This window comes from Plecotus auritus, assembly GCF_963455305.1.
Source record: "Plecotus auritus genome assembly, chromosome: 10".
NCBI lineage: Eukaryota > Metazoa > Chordata > Mammalia > Chiroptera > Vespertilionidae > Plecotus > Plecotus auritus.
In genome coordinates, this window is record NC_137785.1 from 31,608,752 (window position 1) to 31,629,631 (window position 20,880).

General features: G+C 47.3%; 1 protein-coding gene across 1 annotated transcript; it reads right to left on the reverse strand.

Moving 5' to 3' along the window:
* Positions 1–282: 282 nt before the first annotated feature.
* CLIP3 (CAP-Gly domain containing linker protein 3) lies at positions 283–12,416 on the reverse strand. The gene is made up of 14 exons (XM_080645573.1): positions 12,270–12,416; positions 11,754–11,960; positions 8,505–8,644; positions 8,324–8,417; positions 7,971–8,132; positions 7,460–7,578; positions 6,325–6,561; positions 4,017–4,152; positions 3,733–3,861; positions 2,988–3,131; positions 2,799–2,922; positions 2,544–2,608; positions 2,136–2,208; positions 283–1,820 (listed from the first exon to the last, which is right to left on the reverse strand). The coding sequence occupies exons 2-14, from the start codon at positions 11,917–11,919 to the stop codon at positions 1,766–1,768; spliced, it is 1,644 nt and encodes a 547-aa protein (XP_080501699.1). The 5' UTR covers positions 11,920–11,960; positions 12,270–12,416; the 3' UTR covers positions 283–1,765.
* Positions 12,417–20,880: the final 8,464 nt, after the last annotated feature.

The following is a 20,880-nucleotide window of genomic DNA, read 5'->3' on the forward strand; positions in this document are numbered from 1 at the left end:
GTGATAGGCTGCGCCTCGGCGCTTCGGTTACCTATCTTCGTCTGGCACCGACCAATCAGCTCCAGAACCGAACCGGTCCACACTGCGGAGTGGGCCCAGATGGGAGGGCCAGCCATGGCGACCACTGGAAGAAGATAGGGCTGTCAGGACTCCCCGCAGGCTAGATCGTCCTGTGCCCAGGCTGCGGGAGGCGAGATTGAAGACAGGACTTCCTCTATCGTCCTCCCCCAGCAGCGGTGCAGGGGTAGGGCTGTAATCCCCAAACTCAGGTCCGACACAGAGTAGCCATAGAAAAGTCTTTATTGAAGCGGGCAGAGGGGTCATGCTGAGTTCTGGGACATGCAGTTAGGGGTAGTCTGAGCTGTCCTTGGTAGTGAGGCCCCCAGGTCTGTCGTGGACTCTCTGGGCTTTCAGGGTCTCCCTCACGCTGTTAGTCTGGCCTTGGGTGCTGTGAGGTCATTTGGGGTCAGTGACTCAGATTTGGTGTTTTGGACCTATGACCAGAACGTGGATTGAAATGGGGGCTCCAGGATTTGGGATCCCCTCAAGGCCTTGGGGTGCCCTTCATGTATGAGATGGAGGCTTTAGGATTTGGGTCTCTTTGGGGCTGGGACTCTTGGAATTTGGGTGTCTTGAGATCTATGACTCAGGGCATTGAAGTCCCCTAGTTTTCAGGGATGAGCGTTCCTGTTTGGGGTCTCTTGATGCCTATGAATAGGGCTTAAGGTGCCATGGTAGCCTGGGATACATGTCCTGACTGCAGTCTCCTCCATTCCAGGCACAAGGACTTCCATGATTAGGGTTTCCTGGGGGCTTGGGGTTGGATTTTTACATTTAGGACTCCCTGGAAATTTGGGGATCCCATGGTTTGGGGGTCCTGGACATTAGGGCTTAGGGATATTCTAGAGGCTGTAGGACTTGGGGGTACAGGGGAGTTTAGGATCCCCAGTCTCAAAATAGGGGCTCCAAATTTTTGGGTCCCCCAAAAGGGAAAGTCATTACTTTAAAAATAGAGAATTTTCTGGGAATCTGGCCAGCACAGGGGCTGTGGGCCATGTTGGGTGGGCTTCATACAAGGCACTGGGGGATTCTTGGGGGTGCAGAGGATAGGAACACTTGCGGGTCCTGTAATTAGTACTTCCAGGACTATTGTGGTATCTGTAAATTGGAGGTGTCAGTGGCCTGATTAATGTGTCTCTTCTTCAGGGGTAAGAGCAGGGGTCTTTGTAAATGGAGGGGGGTCTCTGATTGTAGTATAAGGGTTTTGGGGTAACTATGGGGAATCACATCTTGAGGGGACTGATGTTAAATGTAGCATAGTGACATAAAGGTCTGTAACTGCAGCTCTGGAGGCGTGACCTGTGTTTATTTCAAGGGGATTTGATGGGATCTTTTTAAATGGGGGAGGGTTCTGGGATGAGTGACTGAGGAATGTTCTGCTGTGGAGCATTATGTGGAGAAGGTCACCATTTGGGGTCATGTGGAAATCTGTTATTGGGAGTCCTGCTCTGAATGGTTGAGGATAGGGACTAGCCTGAAGGAGCTATACTCAGGAAATCTCTTTCTGGGTAACATGGGATCTGTATTTGGGCATTTATCATGGGGGAATCTGTTAATGATGGGGCCTCAGTGGTTAATAAGGGCTGGCTAATGGGGATCTCTATTCTGGATGTGTTACTGGGAATATCTATCTCAGGGTGACTTGGGGGCTCCTTGTGTCAGGAGATGCTAGAGGGGCTGTCTCTTTGTCAGGTGTCCAGGGCCTCTAAGACTGCATCTCCGCCCTCAGCATCCAAGGAAACCAGCAGCAGAAGAGCAATCTGGAAAGGAGAACCATGTCACTACTTAATGCGGGGATGGGAACATCTGGATCTATCTCCCTCAGCTCTTCCCCAAATGTTTGGCCTTGCTGGATTCTGCCTCTACCTGTTTAGCTGTGCCTTCCCAGGTTCCTGTGGAGGGTGTTCTGCCTCCCCTAAGTGCCCCTTAAAAGTTGAAGTCTCCAGAATTTAGTGCAGGGCCTCACTCCCTAAAGACTTTTCTCAGTAAGCTGACTAGTCACAAGTTTTCCTAACCTCTATTTCTGGCCCCAACCAGAGCCCCAGACCCCTGTGTCCAATGGCCTGGCTACGCACCTGGAGATTGAGTTCTCTGATGCGATGTCCTTTGGGGTCCGGACTGTTGTAAAGGTGCGTTTGGGCTGCGTCACTGAAGGGGAGGGCAAGGTCTCAGGTGAGGGGATGATATACCCACTTGTGCCCTCAATACCCACCCAGACTCCTGGACCCCGCATTCCCAATATCCATCTGAACCTCTTTTGTCAATAATATTCTGTGTCCTCCAATACCTGCCCATGTCTCGGGTGCCTGCCCAGAGCTTGTTGTCAACATCCCCATATTCCATAGCACCTATCTTCTTGGGGTTCCTGTTTCATCATTTTCCTGGACTCTGTGTTCCCAGTTTAATACTGGAGATTCTGTCACTAGCATAACCCTTTCTCCTGTCCCCAAACCCTCCTCCCCACACTCCAGTCCCCAACTCACTTGTCACTTGATGTACTTTTTTGGCTCCGACATTGTCCCCAGGGGGGTCAGTGGATCCACCAATCCTGGGAGACATGAAGAGTGGGAGGAGTCAGAGCCTCAGAAGCCAGGGTCTGACCTGGAGATGGGGGTGGGGGCCCATGCGAAAAGAGCTTGGGTGTGGGCATGGATATCCACACTGTCCTGCTAGTCCAAGAGGAGGAGACACCTGAAGAGGGAATCAGGGTCCTGGGTGATACCTTGAATTGGGCTCACCTCTGAATTCGGGATGCTGGTGCAAAGACTCCATGCTTTGGGGGGCAGGTGAAGTACCGGACACCAAAGACAGAGCCATCATGCTTGCCCGTGGGCTGGTCTAGCTCAATTCCATACCAGTAACCTGAAACAGAAGAGTGTCAGACCTTGAGGCCCTGCATGCCTCGCAGCCCAGATCCCTGTCCTCACCTGGGGCAAAGTCTGTCTTCCCGTAGAAGCGCACAACCCCTTGCTTCTGGCCTGCTACAAGGACTTGGTCTCCAACAGCAGCCTTGGCTCCCTCTCGCTGCTGCAGGTTGCCCAGAGATGGGGATGATGGGGGCTTCTTCTTGCCTGGGGGTAGAGGGTACAGGGGTGAGGGTAGGATGGGGCTCCAGGCACCAGCCCTAGGGACCCCACGGCACCAGAAAGCCCCAAGGCAGAAATTGTCCTGGCTCTAATCAGGAACTTGAACCTTCCCTAGAACTGCAGGGCTTTGGTGTGGAGGGAAACAGTCCCAGCCAAGTTAAGAACTAGAAGGACCCCAAAATCCTTTCTCAAAGCTGAGGATATTTGGGCCAATAGAAAAAACTAGTCACAGAAGTCAGGAACCCAGCCTGACCGGCGTGACTCAGTGGTTGAGCATCGAACTATGAACCAGGAGGTCATGGTTCAGTTCCCCATCAGGGTACATGCCCAGGTTGCATGCTAGATCCCCAGTGGAGGGTGTACAGGAGGCAGCTGAGCAATGATCTTTCTCATCATTGATGTTTCTATCTTTCCCTCTCTTTTTCTCTCTGAAATCAATAGAAAATTTAAAAAATTAAAAGAACTAAATGTCATCCTCTAAAATTAGGGAGTTTGGACCTGAGGAGAAACTGAGTCACAGAAGCTAGGCTACCCACAGATTATCTCCAAGACTGGCTGTCCTCACTCCTCAGGCTCCCCCTCTGACCTTTGTGTTCCCTTCGGCCTTTGCCAGTGACACGGGAGAAGTCCATCCGGGGAGTGCGAGGTGTGGAGGTGACAGATGAAGGGGGTGCGTCCACTGCTTTGGAGATCTTGGACACAGAGGCAAAGAGACCTGGAGGGATAGAGCATGGGCTGGGAGCTATCCAAGTCTCTGCCCTATGCCTCTGCCCCAATATCACCCTCCAACCCCCGTTACCCAGTCAGCCATGTAAGAACCACTGAGTGGACCCCACCCACCACTCCTTTTGGGCCCCTAGTGGGACTGACCCTGCTTGGGAGGGCAGATGAAGTACCGGACACCACCAACACTGCCATCATTCTTGCCCTCAGGTTCGTCCAGCTCCACGCCCACCCACTGGCCGCTGGCGAACTCCGTGGTCCCGCAGAACCGCAGTGTGCCCGTCTGGAAAAACAAGGGAGGATGTGGCTTGGGGAGGCCTTGGGAGGCTACAACAGATCACTGGCTCACAGGCAGCGTGGTGGGGGAAATGAGGGAGCCCCAGACTCAAACCTCAGCTCAGACATCACCATTTACTGGCTATATGACATAACCTCACTGTGCCTTAATGTGCTCATCTGCAAAATAGGAACAGAAACTGTGCCCACCTTATAGGATTGTTATAGAGCTGCCCTGTTCAATGCAATAAATAGCCACTAGCCAATATATGACAATTTAAAATTAAATTAAAATTTCATTTCCCGCCAAAACCGGTTTGGCTCAGTGGATAGAGCGTAGGCCTGCGGACTGAAGGGTCCCAGGTTCGATTCCGGTCAAGGGCACGTAACTTGGTTGTGGGCACATCCCCAGTGGGAGGTGTGCAGGAGGCAGCTGATCGATGTTTCTCTCTCATCGATGTTTCTAACCCTCTTCCTTCCTCTCTGTAAAAAATCAATAAAATATATTTTTAAAAAATTTCATTTCCCCAATTACACCAGCCACATTTCAAGTGCTTAATAGCCTCGTGTGCCTTGTGGTTACTTCATTGGACAGCATAGTTACGGCAACATTTAAAGCTCGCAGATCGGCCAGGTGCTGAGTAAGGGATTAGTGAGTGTTGACTACTATTATCATGTAACTTTGGTTCTGGGACCTCCTGGGTCAATTTCATCTGGAAAATTGGGATAACAATCCACCTCCTAGGCTTTGTCTGGTTGAAACACTTTTAATATGTCAAGTTGCTTAGCTGCAGGGAGTGTGGTTATTATAACAGCATGAGGCTCCTTTACCTAAGCCTCAGTTCTTATCTATAGGATGGGCTAGTAACAAGTGCCGCTTTGGAGGGTTAGTGTGGGGATCTGAGCAGTACCTGGCACAGAGAGCACTCAGATGCACCAAGCCCTGTTCTAAGGAATTTATACATTTAACTAATTTAAACCTCATACTCCCTGACATGGGTAGTTATTAGCTCTATTGTACAGATGGAGCAACTGATGCCCAGCGAGGCAGAATCGCTGACCCCAAGCCTCAGAGTTGGTAAGATTTGCCTGAGTAAATCCCTGAGCCTAAGTTCATAACTACTGTGTTAAGCTGATTTTCTAAGGGGCAGGGATGATTATTGCATATCCTCAGACAAAGGGTTTCACCTCCCTGAGCTCCCTAGAGTCTTCTGGATTGCAAGATGGGAAGAGTGAACTCATCCTGCTTTCAGAATTGTCACATGAATTTAACTAGATCACACACAGAAAGCTTTCCAGATGGGGCTGATGCATACAAAAAGATAGGGAACAAAATGTAGCCCTTATGGTTTCTCAAGAAATAAAATCCAGATTCCTTCCAATGGCATGCAGGTCTGGTATGATCAGCCCCTGATCTCAGCTCATACATCACCTCCTTAGAGAAGCCCTCTTAGAACACCCAGCTAAAACCACCTCTACCCTCACGCAGGGATAATTTACTAAATCCAAGCATTTACTGGTTCCCAAAGCCCTTGTTGCCACCAGAAATTATCTTAACTATTGTTTAGTTTATTGACTCTCTCTCATTAGAAATGAAGCTCCATGAGAGCAGGGCTGGGTCTGACATAGCCCTTTATCCCCAAGAATGGGCTTGGTCCAGCATGGAGCCTGTGGGACACCAGTAAACGAGTCAAAGTTGGAATGCCTGGATGAAGATTCTCTCTGTTCTCTGGACCTTTTTACCTGCTCCCCCCTACCTGAGACCCTCTTCTCCTAGCTCACTCCTCATCCTCAAGTAGGTACATCTCGTGTCACACCCCTGACTGTTCTTCCAAAGCACTGACTCCTCTGGGAGCAGGGCCCTGATTGGAGACCACAACGCTCAGGGGACCCAGATGGAGCAGAGCTCCACCGACCACTCTGCTTGTGCTTCCCTGTGATGCCACCACTGCTCTGGACTGTCACTGGCAGTTGATGCATCTGTTTCCCACGGGACTGAGACCTCAGCCCAGATTGGGGCACAAAAGAGGCACTCACAGAACAACTGTTAGGTGAAAAAAATAACTGCAGATCATTAGAGGGTGGACCAACAAAGGGAAAGTCTGCACACTGCCCAATGACCCAGTCCTAAGGGATGAGGGATGAGTGCTGCCCTTCCCTACCCAGTCTAGTCCCTGACCTTCTGGCCATCCAGCAGCACGCGGTCTCCTAGGCGCAGGCCCAATGTGCTGAGCATGAGATTGCCTGGGACGTTGTCATAGTTGGGTAACGTGACCTTGGGGAGGGCACAGGAGAGTGGCACGGCCTCCTCCAGCAGTGTCCGTAGCTCCTTGGCCACCAGTGCTGCCTCTGCCTTGTCCAGGGACATGTCCATGGGGTCTGGGACCACCTCCGCTGGCACCTGTCCCTTTCGGTTCTGAGGACCAATGGAAAGATAGGGACGAGGACTCAGTGGCACAGGCTGCACCCCCACTGAACCCATGCCCCAAGACCCTGGGTCTAGGTGAAGCAGAGGTGGGACTAGGTCACACTTTGGGTCAACATGGGACTAAGAAGGGGTGAGACATTAAGGTACAGACCATGTTCCAGGGAATCCACCCATGAGATCTCAGGCTAGGGATGTCAAGTAATTGGGAGTGGGACTAGGGGTGGAGCTGCTAGGGACTGAAGGTTATGGTCAAGTGTTGTAGGGTCAAGCCTTTAGGGAGGCCATGCCCCCAGAGACCCCAGGAATGGGGCCATGTGAGGAATGAACACTAAAAATAGGCTCCTATAATATTGAGTCAGTGGTCCAATTGAGCCAATGGGGAAGGAGGTGAGGCAAAACCTCAGGGGCGCAGGTGTCAACCCAAGATATCTGTTCCTGGGATGCTGCAGAATAACTCGTATTAAAGATAGGACCTAGAAATGGATGGGTTGGGGTCAAAGATCATATTGAGGGCTTATTCTGGGCCTAACCCTCTCATTCACCAAGAGTTTCATTCAACTTTCTTCATGATCTCTAAATACTGTCTACACAAGGCCACAACATCAGCCAGGACTGAAAGAAGTCCTTGCTGGGTGACCCTGCCTCAGTTTCCCCATTGTAAAACAGTGCTCCTAATATAGTTCACCTGACATATCATGAACACTAACTAAATGTCAGCTATTATGTCGTTTGTTGAATGTACAGATGATCTTTATAATGTTTTGAGAGCTTCCAGAGATGCAGGTGGTCAGGGCCCCCCTCATCTTCTGCAGAGGCCTGCTGGCCTGGAAAGGAATGGGGGAGGAAAAAGAAGGAAGATAAAAGTGCTGAGCCAAGGTGGCAGTACCCGCAGCGCTGGGTTGGCACCGTGCTCCAGCAAACATTTGGCTGCACCCAGGCACAGGTTAGAGGCAGCGATGTGTAGGGCTGAGCCATGGTTGAAGTCACTGCATGTGGAGTTCACCACTGGGAGGTGGGGGAGAGGAGAGATCTCGGTAAGTGTTTTCGACACTCTAGGTATCCCCCTACCTTCCAGCCTCCATCTCTTAACAGGCTCTTAACCTCCCAGCCCCAGTGCCTTCCATAAAACCGGCCCCTCCCTGCGAGGTCCAGCCCTGTCCTGGGGTAGTGAACCACTGAACCCCATCTCCAACGCCTCTAGTCTCCAGCCTCCTACTATCTCCTCAGTTTAGTTCCCTCTTCCTGCCAAGCCAGGACTCAGTTTGGCCCCATCATTTGGCATCCCTCCTTCACATCACATCGCATCCCCAAAACCCTGGGCACCCTCCCTCTGCTTCCAGGGCCTCTTCCCTCACTGGGTCCTGGCCTCCCACCCCAGCCTGGACTTCGCCCCTCACCTCGAGGCCGAGCACCCTTCAGCAGCACACGCACGAGGTCGGGCACATCAAAATAGGCTGCATAGTGCAGCGCGTTCATGTTGGTCCAGCGGCTGCGCAGGGTCACGTCTGCGCCCAGCGCCAGCAGCTGCTGTGAGAGGCGCACTGCTGCAGCGGGGTCTCCTGCATGACAGCCCGGGTTAGTCATGGGTGCAGGGCATGAGGAATTTCCTGGGCCTCAGGGATGGCAATTTGGGATCTTAGGCTGCAGATTTAGGATGGGGATCTGAGGACCAGAGTTCTGGGTGGTTTTGAAGGTGTCGGGTCTGGGGGCCTGGGTTTTGGGGCATGTGGTTTGGGGTTTGGACCCTCACCGACTCCATGGGCCCCAGCCTTGCAGGCATAATGAAGCAGTGTCATGTCGGTCAGCCCATCACGATCATTCACATGACAGCCTCGACGCAGAATCTGGGAGTACCAGAGGACCAGGGAAGGTTACCCAAACATGCAAGGGACCCCAATCCTCTTCCTCCTTGGCTTCCCCAGTGTTCTTACCTCATTGCCAATGACATCAATCTTGTGCTGTACTTGGGGCACCCACTGGCGCACAATGGCAAACAGCTCAGGGATGGTAGTCTGCGGGTCAAACAGAATCTCCTGGCACGCAGGGTCATTGGGGTCGAAGAAGGTGAAAGCTGAGGTGGTGAGAGGTCTAAAGTCATCCAAGGCAAGCTGACCCCTCCTTCCAGAGGAGCTTTAGGGTTTTGCCTTTCAGACCCTCCCGAAGCAGGGTCTCAAAGTAGTGGTGCATAGGCTACAGGCATATTCCATGTGGCCAGCATGAGGTTTCAAAGTCAGGAGGTTTCACATAAAAATCTGGATGCCCACTATGTCTTAAAAAAATGGAAGACTGAGCAATTCCCATGGAGCAGCAAACACCACCTCTTGAAACAAGAGTGTGGTAAGGAGTGTAGCACCCTCATGTCTGCGTGCCCAAGGAGGCTGTTAGAGCACTGTTGCCTGACAGAGCATGGGGACAGTTTGGACAAATTTCCAGAGTAAAAATAATAATAATAATAATAATAATAATAATAATAATAATAATAATAATAATAATTTAAATCAGAAATGCTGGTTTTTAAGAAAAATCTCCCCAAGTTTTCAAATGCTGTGCAATCCACATAAAATGTATGCATGGTTAGGATCCAATCTGTGGCCAGCCAGGGCGGTGCCCAGAGGAACTTCCATCTCCCCTATTAGACTGATGAGTATTACTCTCTGTAGTAACATCAGCACCCAGCTTAGGACCTAGCACAGGAAGAAACTCAGTACATGTTGGGTGAGTAAATGAAACATCAGATATAGAGCCCGGAGAAGTGCAGCACAGAAAGTGTCTCCTGTGTGCACCCTTTAAAACCCCAGTCATAAAACAGCACTCTTTGGCTCCGAATCCTGACCTGGCTCCCATTACATTCAGAATATAGACCACAGTCCTTCCCTCAGCCTACAGGACCTGCACAAATTGGCCTGTCTGTTCTCTATTCTCAACTTCCCCTGCATCCACACTGGCCTCCTGGCCTTCCAACACACCAGGCAAATTCCTGTCTTAAGGGCTTTGCACTTGCTGTTTTTCTCACCTGGAGCAGTCTTCTCTCAGATCTTCTCAAGGCTTTGCAGGTATTTGCTCAAATGTCACCTCTTCAGAGAGGCCTCCCCATCCACCCCATTGAAATCAGCACTTCTGCACTTCTCCCATCTCCTACCCGTTTTTATTTCTTTAATCATAGCACATATCACTACTTAACTTGTTTCCACCTCCCTCCCTCTTTTCCTATTCTTCTCTTTTTCCTTCTTCCTTACTTTCTCACTAGTCTCCCTCATTAGGATATAAGTGCTATGTTCCAATCTGCCTTGGTCCCCCTTCATCCCCCACACACCCTTTATCCCCAAAGCCCAGCACAAAACCTGGCACAGAGTAGGTGTTCAGTCAATCTCTGCTGAAGTAATGTACAAATTTAATAAACAAATACATGAATTCCTCTTGGAATCCACCTTAGCCCTCTCTCTGTCCTAGACCACATTTTCAGATTCCTTCACCTTCTGTGACCAGTCCTGCTTGTTTTCAGTCCAGACCCTCTCACTTCCCACCAGGCCAAAGACCCTGGCCATATCCAGGTGCATTTCCAAAGGAGATTTTCCAGTTTCCTGGGGTGGAACCCCTGCCCCAGACACCCAGATAACTTCCTTATTTTTCTGCCAAACTGAGGTTAACTTGTTGCCTCTCTGATCCACCTCTAGTGGGTGACATGTCCCTCTAGTTTCTGACCCTCATACCCCATGTCTTCTAAAAGCTCCTTATATCCAACTCCAGCTGAGCCCCACACTCTCTACCTTTTAAACATATAAATGAGACCCATCACTTCTCTGCTTTTAAACAATCCCTCAAATGTTCTCTCCCAATCACACTTAGAATATATCTGAAGTCTTCACTGTGGCCTTTAAGCCCCATTGCCAACCTCTCACCTCAACTCTGATTACTCCCCAACTGCAGCTCCATGAGCTGCTTTCTGTTCCGAACTCAGTCCTGTTCCAGACCCAGGGCTCTGCACTTGCTGCTTTCTGCCTGGAACTCTCTTTCTCCATTGATTCTCCTCATGCTCTGGGTCTCAGCCTAAATGCTACCTCAACAGCAAGACCCACCCTGACCTCTGTCTCAAGTTGCTTCCCTCTAGCCATTCTCTATTTTCTTCCTTTCTTTCTTCCCCTTTTTCTTTCTTTCTTTTTCTTTGTTGTTGTTTTTTGTTTGTTTGTTTTTTGTTAATACTTGCCCAAGGATATTTTCCCATTGATTTTTAGAGAGAGTGGAAGGCGGGAGAGAGACACAGAGAGAAACATTGATGTGAGGGAGACACGGACCAGGGATTGAGCCTGCAACCGTGGTACATGCACTTGATGGGAATCTAACCTGGGACCCTTCAGTCCACGGGCTGACACTATGCACTGAGCCAAACCTGCTAGGGCTCTATGTATCTCTATCTTTTATTTCTTTCATAGCACTTACTCTAATCTGAACTTACCTGATTTATTGATCTGTTCATTATTCAGTCCCTCTTTCTCTACTGAAAGAAGGGATCATGCCTGGATTGCTCACCATTAAATCTCTATCACCCAACATAATGCTTGTCACAGAGTAGTAGCAATAGATAAATATTGCTTGGTGATTAGATACTTTCAGTTTCTCCAAGAAGAACCCTCTCAGCTCCACACCCTCCTTCCTCAGAACCTTCACTCCTGCAGTTCCTCCTATAGTTACCTCTCCTGGGATTCCCTCTCCCCCAACCCTTTCTTGATTAACCCCCAACTCATCCTTAGGTCTCCCTCAAATGTTACTTCCTCAGAGAAACCATGTCTTAAACTCTTGCAGTATTCTGTTCTTGGCAAGCACAATTTCTCATCATGTCATGCAATTACATATTTATATTATATTATTATACTTATTTGTGTGGTCATTAAAGAGGCCTGTGAGTTCTCTCAGGGCAAAGACTGGATCTATCTTGCTCCATGCTGTGCTACCAACTCCTAGAACAGAGCCAGGTCCACAGCAGACTTTCAGCAAATGTTTGTTGAATGACTAAATGATGTATCATGAATAGGTCTGGAATTATTCCAATTCCATTCTCCAATGAATGAATGAATGAGTGAATGAGTGAGTGGGGCGTTTGGAATACAAGGACTCAGCAGCTAAGACTCCTTCCCTGGCCATCTAAGGCTCCGGGCCAGATTCTAGGGTGGAAGGATGGTTACCGTAGTCCTTGGGGAGGGGGGCAGGTGCTGAGGGGTGCACAACAGGCTTCTGTCGGCGCTCCTGGGTGGGGCTGGGGGCCTCGGGAACCTCCTCATCCTCCGCATCCTCTTCTTCCTCCTTGTCCAGGAGCGGAGGGGCCATAGGGGTAGGATCTGTCTTAGTCATGATCCTCGGTGGCCCTCAGCGGGACAGCCTTCAGGCAAATCCTGGAAGCAGAGGTCAGCTAGAGAGGGCACCCCACAGGCTCCGGCATCCCAGCCCACAGAAGCTCCCAGGGCCTCACATTCCCAGCTCTGGATTTGGAGCAATCGTAAGGATACCCGTTACCCATCAGAGGACCCTAATATGTGGGCCCAGTGTCTACCACTTCCTGCAGGCCCAGCCCCTCATTCTTCTATCGCGTCAGGGCCCTCAGTCTAGGCTGCCCCCTCCCCAGGTTTGTTTATCTCTGGATGCTGGATGCTGGGTGCTTCGCCCCTCCCCTTCTCCGCGGGCCTCCCCTCTACCCATCTTACCTTGGGCAGACGGGACTGGAGACCAAAGCTGAGACTGGGGTGACTGGAGTAATGGGTGTCAGTTTCAGGGGAAGTGATGGGTGAGAAGGAGAAACAAGCCGGTGGTAGATGGGGGGTAGAGAGGGAGGGGCGCTGAAGGCGCATGCGCGCTGTTACCTACGACTCGGCGAGAGGGAGGAGATACTGGGAGGCTCCTCACGCTGATGGAAAGGCTGGACGCAGCGATGGGAAGGGGACTGACACGGAGGATGGGGAGAGAAAGGAAAGAAGAGGTGAAGACGAAGAAGGAAGCGAGACACGGAGACGGAGAGATATGAAGCAGAGACAAGGGTAATGGGAAAGCGGACTCAGTGCTTTTTGACCCCACCCTCATGATGGAGCTTTCCTGTAAGCCTGCAAACCAGGCCACTTAAGGCAGTGTTGGTGGTGATGGGTGTTTTCTCTGTGAGATCTGAGACCTGACCTCTATACCGGGTGTCTCAGATATATGATTTCTATCATCATCATCATCATTATCATCATCATCATTCTCATCACAGAGTTCACACAGCACTTAGCAGGCCCAGAGAGGTTAAGTCACTTGCCCAAGGGCACACAGCAAGTAGGTTTTGGAGCGAAGACTTGAAAACAGACAGCCTGGGCTTTTAATTACCTTGCTACAGATCTGCCAACCCTCTCAGAACCTGTATCTTTTTAAATTTATTTAGTTAGTTAGTTTTTAGAAGCATTTTATTTAGACAACTAAAAATAATTAGATATTCAGAAGCAGTGTACAATGAATGAGAAATCAAGCCAGTTACTGGCCTGTCACACAGAGACATGGAGAGACAGATATGGGGGGTAGGAGAAATGTAGGAGCAGAGAGACAGGGACATAGATATGGAGGACACAGAAAGATGCAGATAAAGAGAGATACGGGGAAATGGTGAAATGGATGGGAGGACAGAGCAATTGGGAAGTACATGGACAAAGATAAATGTGGAAAAAGGATGAGGCGATTGAGAGACAGGGATCGAGTGGGAACAGGGGAAGTAGAAAAAGACAAGTCTAGGGGCCCTGGAAGGCTTCATGAAGAGCCCCAGGCCTGAGTCTGAGCTCTGTCCTTGCCCCACTGTATGTCCCTCTTGTGCCCCAGCATGATTCAGGCCACAGCCATAAGCATAAAGCCTCCAGGGCAGCCACATTGCAGCTCCAGCTGACTGCACTAACAGAATATTAACCCAGCGCTGCTAGATCTGCTGAGCCTTTGGGAAAGATCAGAATTTACTTTAAAGCACTGTTGAAATCAAACAAACAATATATGTGGGCCATGTCCAACCCACTGCCTGTCAGGTTGAGACACCTTCGTTCAGAGGCACTGTGGGGGCTCCTTTCTGGAACTCCTCATACCTCTTTTGTCCAGGTAAGGCCAGAACCCTGCGGCCTCAAGCTTGACCTTGTGGTTTTAAGCAGAGAAAAAGCCTGGTCAGATTTTGATTTTTAAAAACAGATTTTTATTGATTTTTAGAGAGAGAGGAAGAGAGAAACATCGGTGTGAGAGCAAAACATAGATCAACTGCATGTTCCCCCACCAAGGATCAAACCTGAAAATATATTTTTAATATATTTTTATTGGTTTCAGAGAGGAAGGGAGAGGGAGAGAGAGAGAGAAACATCAATGATGAGAGAGAATCAGTGATCAGCTGCCTCCTGCATGCCCCACACTGGGGATCGAGCCCACAACCCAGGCATATGCCTTTGACTAGAATCAAACCTGAGACCCTTCAGTCTTCAAACTGACGATTTATCCACTGAGCCAAACCAGATAGGGCTGAAATGTTCTGATTTTTAAATATTGGGGTCTAGCCTAAACAAAATCACATGCTGTGTGGGCCAGATAGGCCCCACTCACCCTTCACAGCAGGCTCTCCATGCATAGCTGCTGCACCCACTGTTCTATAGCCCTCAGCTGCTCCTGGTGCCACTCTTGGAGTTGCTGCAGCCTTCTCACCCGCCCAGTGCTAAGTCCAGCCTGTGGGTGCTGAAAGGGGATTCCAGGGCAAGGCCATGCAGGAGCCAGCAAAACACTCAGGGGGTTCAGGAACATGTTGGCCGTGCCCTCAGGGTATCCAATGCTGGCCCTAACACCACCAGGTGTTCAGGGCCAGGTGCTGGGATGGCTGGGCCTGGGGACAGGAGGGAGGGCTGAGAGTCTGGCTCAGTCCCAAGCATAAAGCCTCCAAGGGCAGCCACATTGCAGCTCCAGCTGAGGGACTTCCCTCAAGACATGACTCAGAGTTTACTTCCCAGGTGAGGAAGGTGAGGGTAGGGTGGTGGGTGGTTGGCCTCCACAATGGGACCACCTTGCACTCACCTTGGTGGGCAGTGCCTAGGAGATGGAGAGCACAGAATCTGCCAAAGTAAGAAACATCCTAACCTGTAAGAATTTTTATGAGTTTATTTAAGCAAAACTGATGATAATTGCAGGGAAACAAAAACGTGTTACCAGTGGAGAGAATTCCTCATCCCCACTGTTGCTCATGGGAGTGGAATTCCTATGATATCCTGAGAAAAGAAGTTCTGAGGCTCGAATGAAAGAACAGTGGTTTTTATTTATGTGGAATCAAACACCTGAGTTTCCAAAGTCCCATTTCCCTCAGTCCAGTCATAGAAGTGTAGCTGGGGCTTCAGCAGAGCTAAAATCAGAGCCAGCGGCCAGAGTTCCCTTTCCCTGTTAGAGCCAGTTCCGGTCCAGCATGAGGCTAGCTTAGCTTGTGTTTCCCCATTGCAGTCGATTAGTCCATTACCTGTGGAGTCTACATGGCCATGGGCCATATGGTCCAATGCAAGAGAGCCAAGAGCAGCAACAGAAAAGAGCGAGCTCCTTTGTTTAGAGGATTATGTATCCCCAAATTTTCATGAGATTGCAGTGGCTCTGCCCACTCTGGCTAATGATTTCTGTCCCCAGTTTGATTGACAGGCACCTTCCCTAGTCATCTCAACTTCACTGTGTATGTGTCTTATCTCCCCTTTGTTGGACTCTTTCCCCTAGTGATCTGTGGGGAATGGGCCAGTGGTTCCCTGAGGAGTGTGAAATTGCAGCTTCCTGGTGAAGCTTCCCCAATGACCAGCATATAATGTCTGGCTTCCCTTGCTTCTTCCCTATCCTATATAATAAAAGCCTAATATGCTAAGTGTCTGGTCGTCTGGTCGTCCGGTCGTCTGTTCAACCAACTAAAGCATAACATGCTAATGATATGCTAAGGCCACTCAACCGCTTGCTATGATGTCACTGACCACCAGGGGGCAGATGTTCAACGCAGGAGCTGCCCCCTGGTGTCACTGTGCTCCCACCAGGGGGAGTGCCGCTCAGCCAGAAGCCTGGCTCACAGCTGGCAAGTGCAGCAGCAGCGGTGGGAGCCTCTCCTGCCTCTGTGGAGCGGGCCTAAGCCATCAGCCGGACATCTCCCGAGGGCTCCCAGACTGTGAGAGGGCACAGGTGGGGCTGCGGGACCCCCCCCAGGGCATGAATTTCGTGCACTGGGCCTCTAGTTATTAATAACTAGCTAATTACAATGGTATCAGTGGGATTGAGAAAATGCTCTGGGAAATGGTAGTTTTACCACTTATTTTATACATCAGAATCAAAGGTGAAGATGTACTAGTAAGGGGGTTACTTGAATCCATTGGTGATACATTAGGGAGGCAGGAGAAAGTAAAGTGGGGAAATCTCTGAGACTGGATAAAAAGTAAAACAAATAGACATATAACTTTTTGTTTTGTTTTGTTTTTTAAATCCTCACCTAAGGACATGTGTTTTAAGAGGAAGAGAGAGAAACATCAATCAGTTGCCTCCCATACACTCCCCAATCAGGGAACAAACCTGCAACCTAGGTACATGCCCTGACTGGGAATCGAACCTGCAACATTTTGGTGTGCAGCATTACGCTCCAACCAACTAAGCCACCCAACAAGGGCAGACACATGCTTCTTTACACAGGTGGGTATAGGATAGTTAACAGTTAACAACATGATATAATAACAATGAGGGGGATTTGTGGTCTGTCCTCTGGTGTGGTGGTTGCACTTTGAGGAGTGCGAGGTGGTGGAAGGAAATTACTTTGATATACCAAAGGTATGTTATCTTAGATGCAAAAGACAACAAACAGGCTGGGGTTAAGGTGACTATTGACCTTTGTTAGGGAAAAATACCATCCTAGGATGTAACTACCCACCATGAACTGGTTTTAGTTAGGGGAAGTTTTTGTTTTTTAATTCTCACTTGAGGATATGTTTTTTTTTCTTAAATTGATTTTAGAGAAAGCAAAACATCCATGTGAGAGAGAAACATTGATCAGCTGCCTCTGGTATGTGTCCCAATGGGGGATCAAACCCACAATCTGGGTGGGTGTCCTGACTGGGAATCAAACCCACAACCTTTTGGTGCACCAGATGTCACTCAACCAACTAAGCCACTCCAGCCAGGGCAGTTAGGGAAAGTTTTCATTTCAGACCATCCTATGTGTTTATTTATTTTTATTTATTTATTTTTATTTGCCATTTTCTTTATTAAGGTATTACATGTGTACATATCTTACCATTGCCCCCCCCACCCACTCCCATACATGCCCTCACCCCCCAATGTTTTGCATCCGTTGGTTATTCTTATATGCATGCATATAAGTCCTTCGGTTGATCTCTTATTTCCCCCACCTCTCCCTAACCTTCCTGTTGTAATTTGACAGTCTGTTTGATGCTTTACTGCCTCTGTATCTATCTTTTTGTTCATCGGTTTATAATGTTTTTTATTATCCACAAATGAGTGAGATCATGTGGTATTTTTCTTTCATTGACTGGCTTATTTCACTTAGCATAATGTTCTCCAATTCCATCCAGGTTGCTACAAATGGTAATAATTCCTTCTTTTTTATGGCAGCATAGTATTCCATTGTGTAGATGTACCATAGTTTTCTGATCCAGTCATCTGCTGATGGGCACCTAGGCTGTTTCCAAATCTTAGCTATTGTAAATTGTGCTGCTATGAACATAGGGGTGCATATATCCTTTCTGATTGGTGTTTCTAGTTTCTTAGGATATATTCCTAGGAGTGGGATTACTGGGTCAAATGGGAATTCCATTTTCAGTTTTTTGAGGAAACTCCATACTGTTCTCCACAGTGGCTGCACCAGTCTGCATTCCCACCAGCAGTGCACGAGGGTTCCTTTTTCTCCACATCCTCGCCAACACTTGTCGTTTGTTGATTTGTTGATGATAGCCATTCTGACAGGTGTGAGATTGTATTGCATTGCCGTTTTGATTTGCATCTCTCGGATAATTAGTGACTTTGAGCATGTTTTCATGTGTCTCTTGGCCTTCCTTCTGTCTTCTTTTGAAAAGATTCTATTTAGGTCCGTTGCCCATTTTTTTATTGGATCATTTATCTTCCTTTTATTAAGTTGTATAAGCTGCCTGTAGATGTTGGAGATTAAACCTTTATCAGTGATAACATTTGCAAATATGTTCTCCCATACAGTGGGGTTTCTTGTTGTTTTGTTGATGGTTTCCTTTGCTGTGCAAAAGCTTTTTATTTTGATGTAGTCCCATTTGTTTATTTTCTCTTTGGCTTCCATTGCCCTAGGGGCAGTATCAGTGAAGAAGTTCTGTCAGCATATGTCTGAGATTTTGCTGCCTGTGGATTCCTCTAGTATTTTTATGGTTTCCCGTCTTATGTTTAAGTCCTGTATCCATTTTGAGTTTATTTTTCTGTGTGGTGTAAGTTGGTGATCTAGTTTCATTTTTTTGCATGTATCTGTCCAATTTTCCCAACACCATTTATTGAAGAGAGTGTCTTGACTCCATTGCATGTTCATGCCTACTTTGTCAAATATTAATTGCACATAGTGGTTTGGGTTGATGTCTGGTTTCTCTATTCTATTCCATTGATCTATATGTCTATTCTTGTGCCAGTACCAGGCTGTTTTGAGAACAGTGGCTTTGTAATACAGCTTGAAATCTGGTATTGAGATCCCTCCTACTTTATTCTTCTTTCTCAGGATTGCTGTGGCTATTCGGGGTCTTTTTTTATTCCAGATGAATTTTTGGAGAGTTCTTTCTAGGTCTGTGAAATATGCCGTTGATATTTTAATGGGGAGTGCATTGAATCTATAGATTGCTTTGGGTAGTATGGACATTTTAATGATGTTGATTCTACCAATCCATGAACATGGTATGTTCTTCCATCTGTTCACATCTTCCTCTATCTCTTTTTTCAGTGTCCTGTAGTTTTCTGCGTATAGGTCTTTTACTTCCTTAGTTAAGTTTATTCCTAGGTATCTTAATTTTTTTGGTGCGATGGTAAACGGGATTGCTTTTTTAGTCTCTCTTTCTGTAAGTTCGCTATTGGTGTATAGAAATGCCATAGATTTCTTGGCGTTAATTTTGTATTCTGCTACATTGCCAGATTCATTTATTAAGTCTGTTAGTTTTTTGATGGAGTCTTTCAGGTTTTTTATGTACAATATCATGTCATCTGCAAATAAGGACAGCTTTACTTCTTCTTTTCCAGTTTGGATGCCTTTTATTTCTTCTTCTTGTCTGATTGCAATGGCTAATACTTCCAGTACTATGTCAAACAGGAGTGGTGAGAGTGGGCATCTCTGTCTTGTTCCTGTTCTTAGGGAAATGGTTTTAGTTTTTGCCCATTGAGTATGATGTTAGCTGTGGGTTTATCATATATAGCTTTTATTATGTTGAGGTCTGATCCTTCTATTCCCACCTTGTTGAGAGTTTTTATCAAGAAAGGGTGTTGGATTTTGTCAAATGCTTTTTCTGCATCAATTGATATGACTATGTGATTTTTATCTCTCAGTTTGTTTATGTGATGTATCACGTTAATTGATTTGCGAATATTGTACCATCCTTGCATCCCCGGGATAAATCCTACTTGGTCATGGTGTATGATCTTTCTGATGTACTGCTGGATCCGATTTGCTAAAATTTTGTTGAGGATTTTGGCATCTACATTCATGAGGGATACTGGCCTGTAAATCTCTTTCATTGTATTGTCTTTATCTGGTTTTGGTATTAGGGTGATGCTGACTTCATAGAAGTAGCTTGGAAGTGTTCCTTCCTCTTGAATTTTTTGGAATAGTCTGAGGAGTATAGGTTTTAGTTCTTCCTTGAATGTTTGGTAGAACTCGCCTGTGAAGCCTTCTGGCCCTGGGCTTTTGTTTGCCAGAAGCTTTTTAATGACTGCTTCAATTTCTTCCATAGTTACTGGCATATTGAGCTGTTTAGATTCTTCCTGATTGAGTTTTGGAAGGTTATATTTTTATAGGAATATGTCCATTTCCTCCAGGTTGTCCAGTTTGTTGGAATAGAGTTGTTCATAGTATTTTTTAACAATCCTTTGTATTTCGGCGGAATCTGTTGTTATTTCACCTCTTTCAATTCTGATTTTGTTTATTTGGGTCCTCTCTCTTTGCTTCTTGGTGAGCCTGGCTAGAGGTTCATCAATCTTGTTTATCCTTTCAAAGAACCAGCTCTTGGTTTTGTTGATCTTTTGTATTGTTTCTTTGGTCTCTATGTTGTTTATCTCTGCTCTGATCTTTATTATTTCCTTCCTTCTGCTTACACTGGGCTTTTCTTGTTGCTTTTTCTAACTCTTTGAGTTGTAGGGTTAAGTAATTTATTACCATTGTTTCTTGTTTTTTGCAGTATGCTTGTAGAGCTATGAACTTCCCTCTCAATACTGCTTTCGCTGTGTCCCATAGATTTTGGATTGTTGTGTTTTCATTGTCATTTGTTGCCATGATGTTTTTTATTTCTTCCTTGATCTCTCTGGTAACCCAGTCATTGTTTAATAGCATGCTGTTTAGTCTCCATGTGTTTGATTTCTTTGGATTGTTTTTATTGTAGTTGATTTCCAGTTTTATGCCATTGTGGTCTGAGAAGATGCTTGATATGATTTCTATCTTCTTGAATTTGAAGAGACTTTGCCTATGTCCCAAAATATGGTCTATCTTTGAAAATGACCCATGTGCACTTGAGAAGAATGTATATTCTGTGGCTTTGGGTTGAAATGTTCTGAATATGTCAATTAATTCTATCTGGTCTAGTGAGTCATTTAGGATTGATGTTACTTTTTTTTAAAAAATATATTTTATTGATATTTCACAGAGAGGAAGGGAGAGGGATAGAGAGCTAGAAACATCGATCAGCTGCCTCCTGCACACCCTCCACTGAGGATGTGCCCGCAACCAAGGTACATGCCCTTGACCGGAATCGAACCCGGGACCCTTCAGTCCGCAGGCCGACGCTCTATCCACTGAGCCAAACCGGTTTTGGCTAGGATTGATGTTTCTTTGCTGATTTTTTGTTTAGAGGATTTGTCCAATGGTGATAGTGGTGTATTAAAGTCTCCTACTATGATTGTATTGCTGCCAATCTCTCCCTTGATATCCTCCAGGAGTTTTTTTATGTATTTGGGTGCTCCTGTATTGGGTGCATATATGTTTACCAGAGTTATTACTTCTTGTTGGATTGCTCCCTTTAGTATTATGAAGTGGCCTTCCTTCTCTCTTATGTCCTTCACTTTGAGATCTAATTTTTCAGATATAAGTATTGCTACCCC

Coding starts and splice junctions, on each gene's coding strand:
- CLIP3 (XM_080645573.1), bottom strand. CDS start 11,919: ATGACTAAGACAGATCCTACCCCTATGGCCCCTCCGCTCCTGGACAAG. Junction 8,418..8,504: donor TTGATGTCATTGGCAATGAG/GTAAGAACACTG, acceptor TGGTACTCCCAG/ATTCTGCGTCGAGGCTGTCA. Junction 2,209..2,543: donor AAAAGTACATCAAGTGACAA/GTGAGTTGGGGA, acceptor CCTCCCCTTCAG/TGACGCAGCCCAAACGCACC.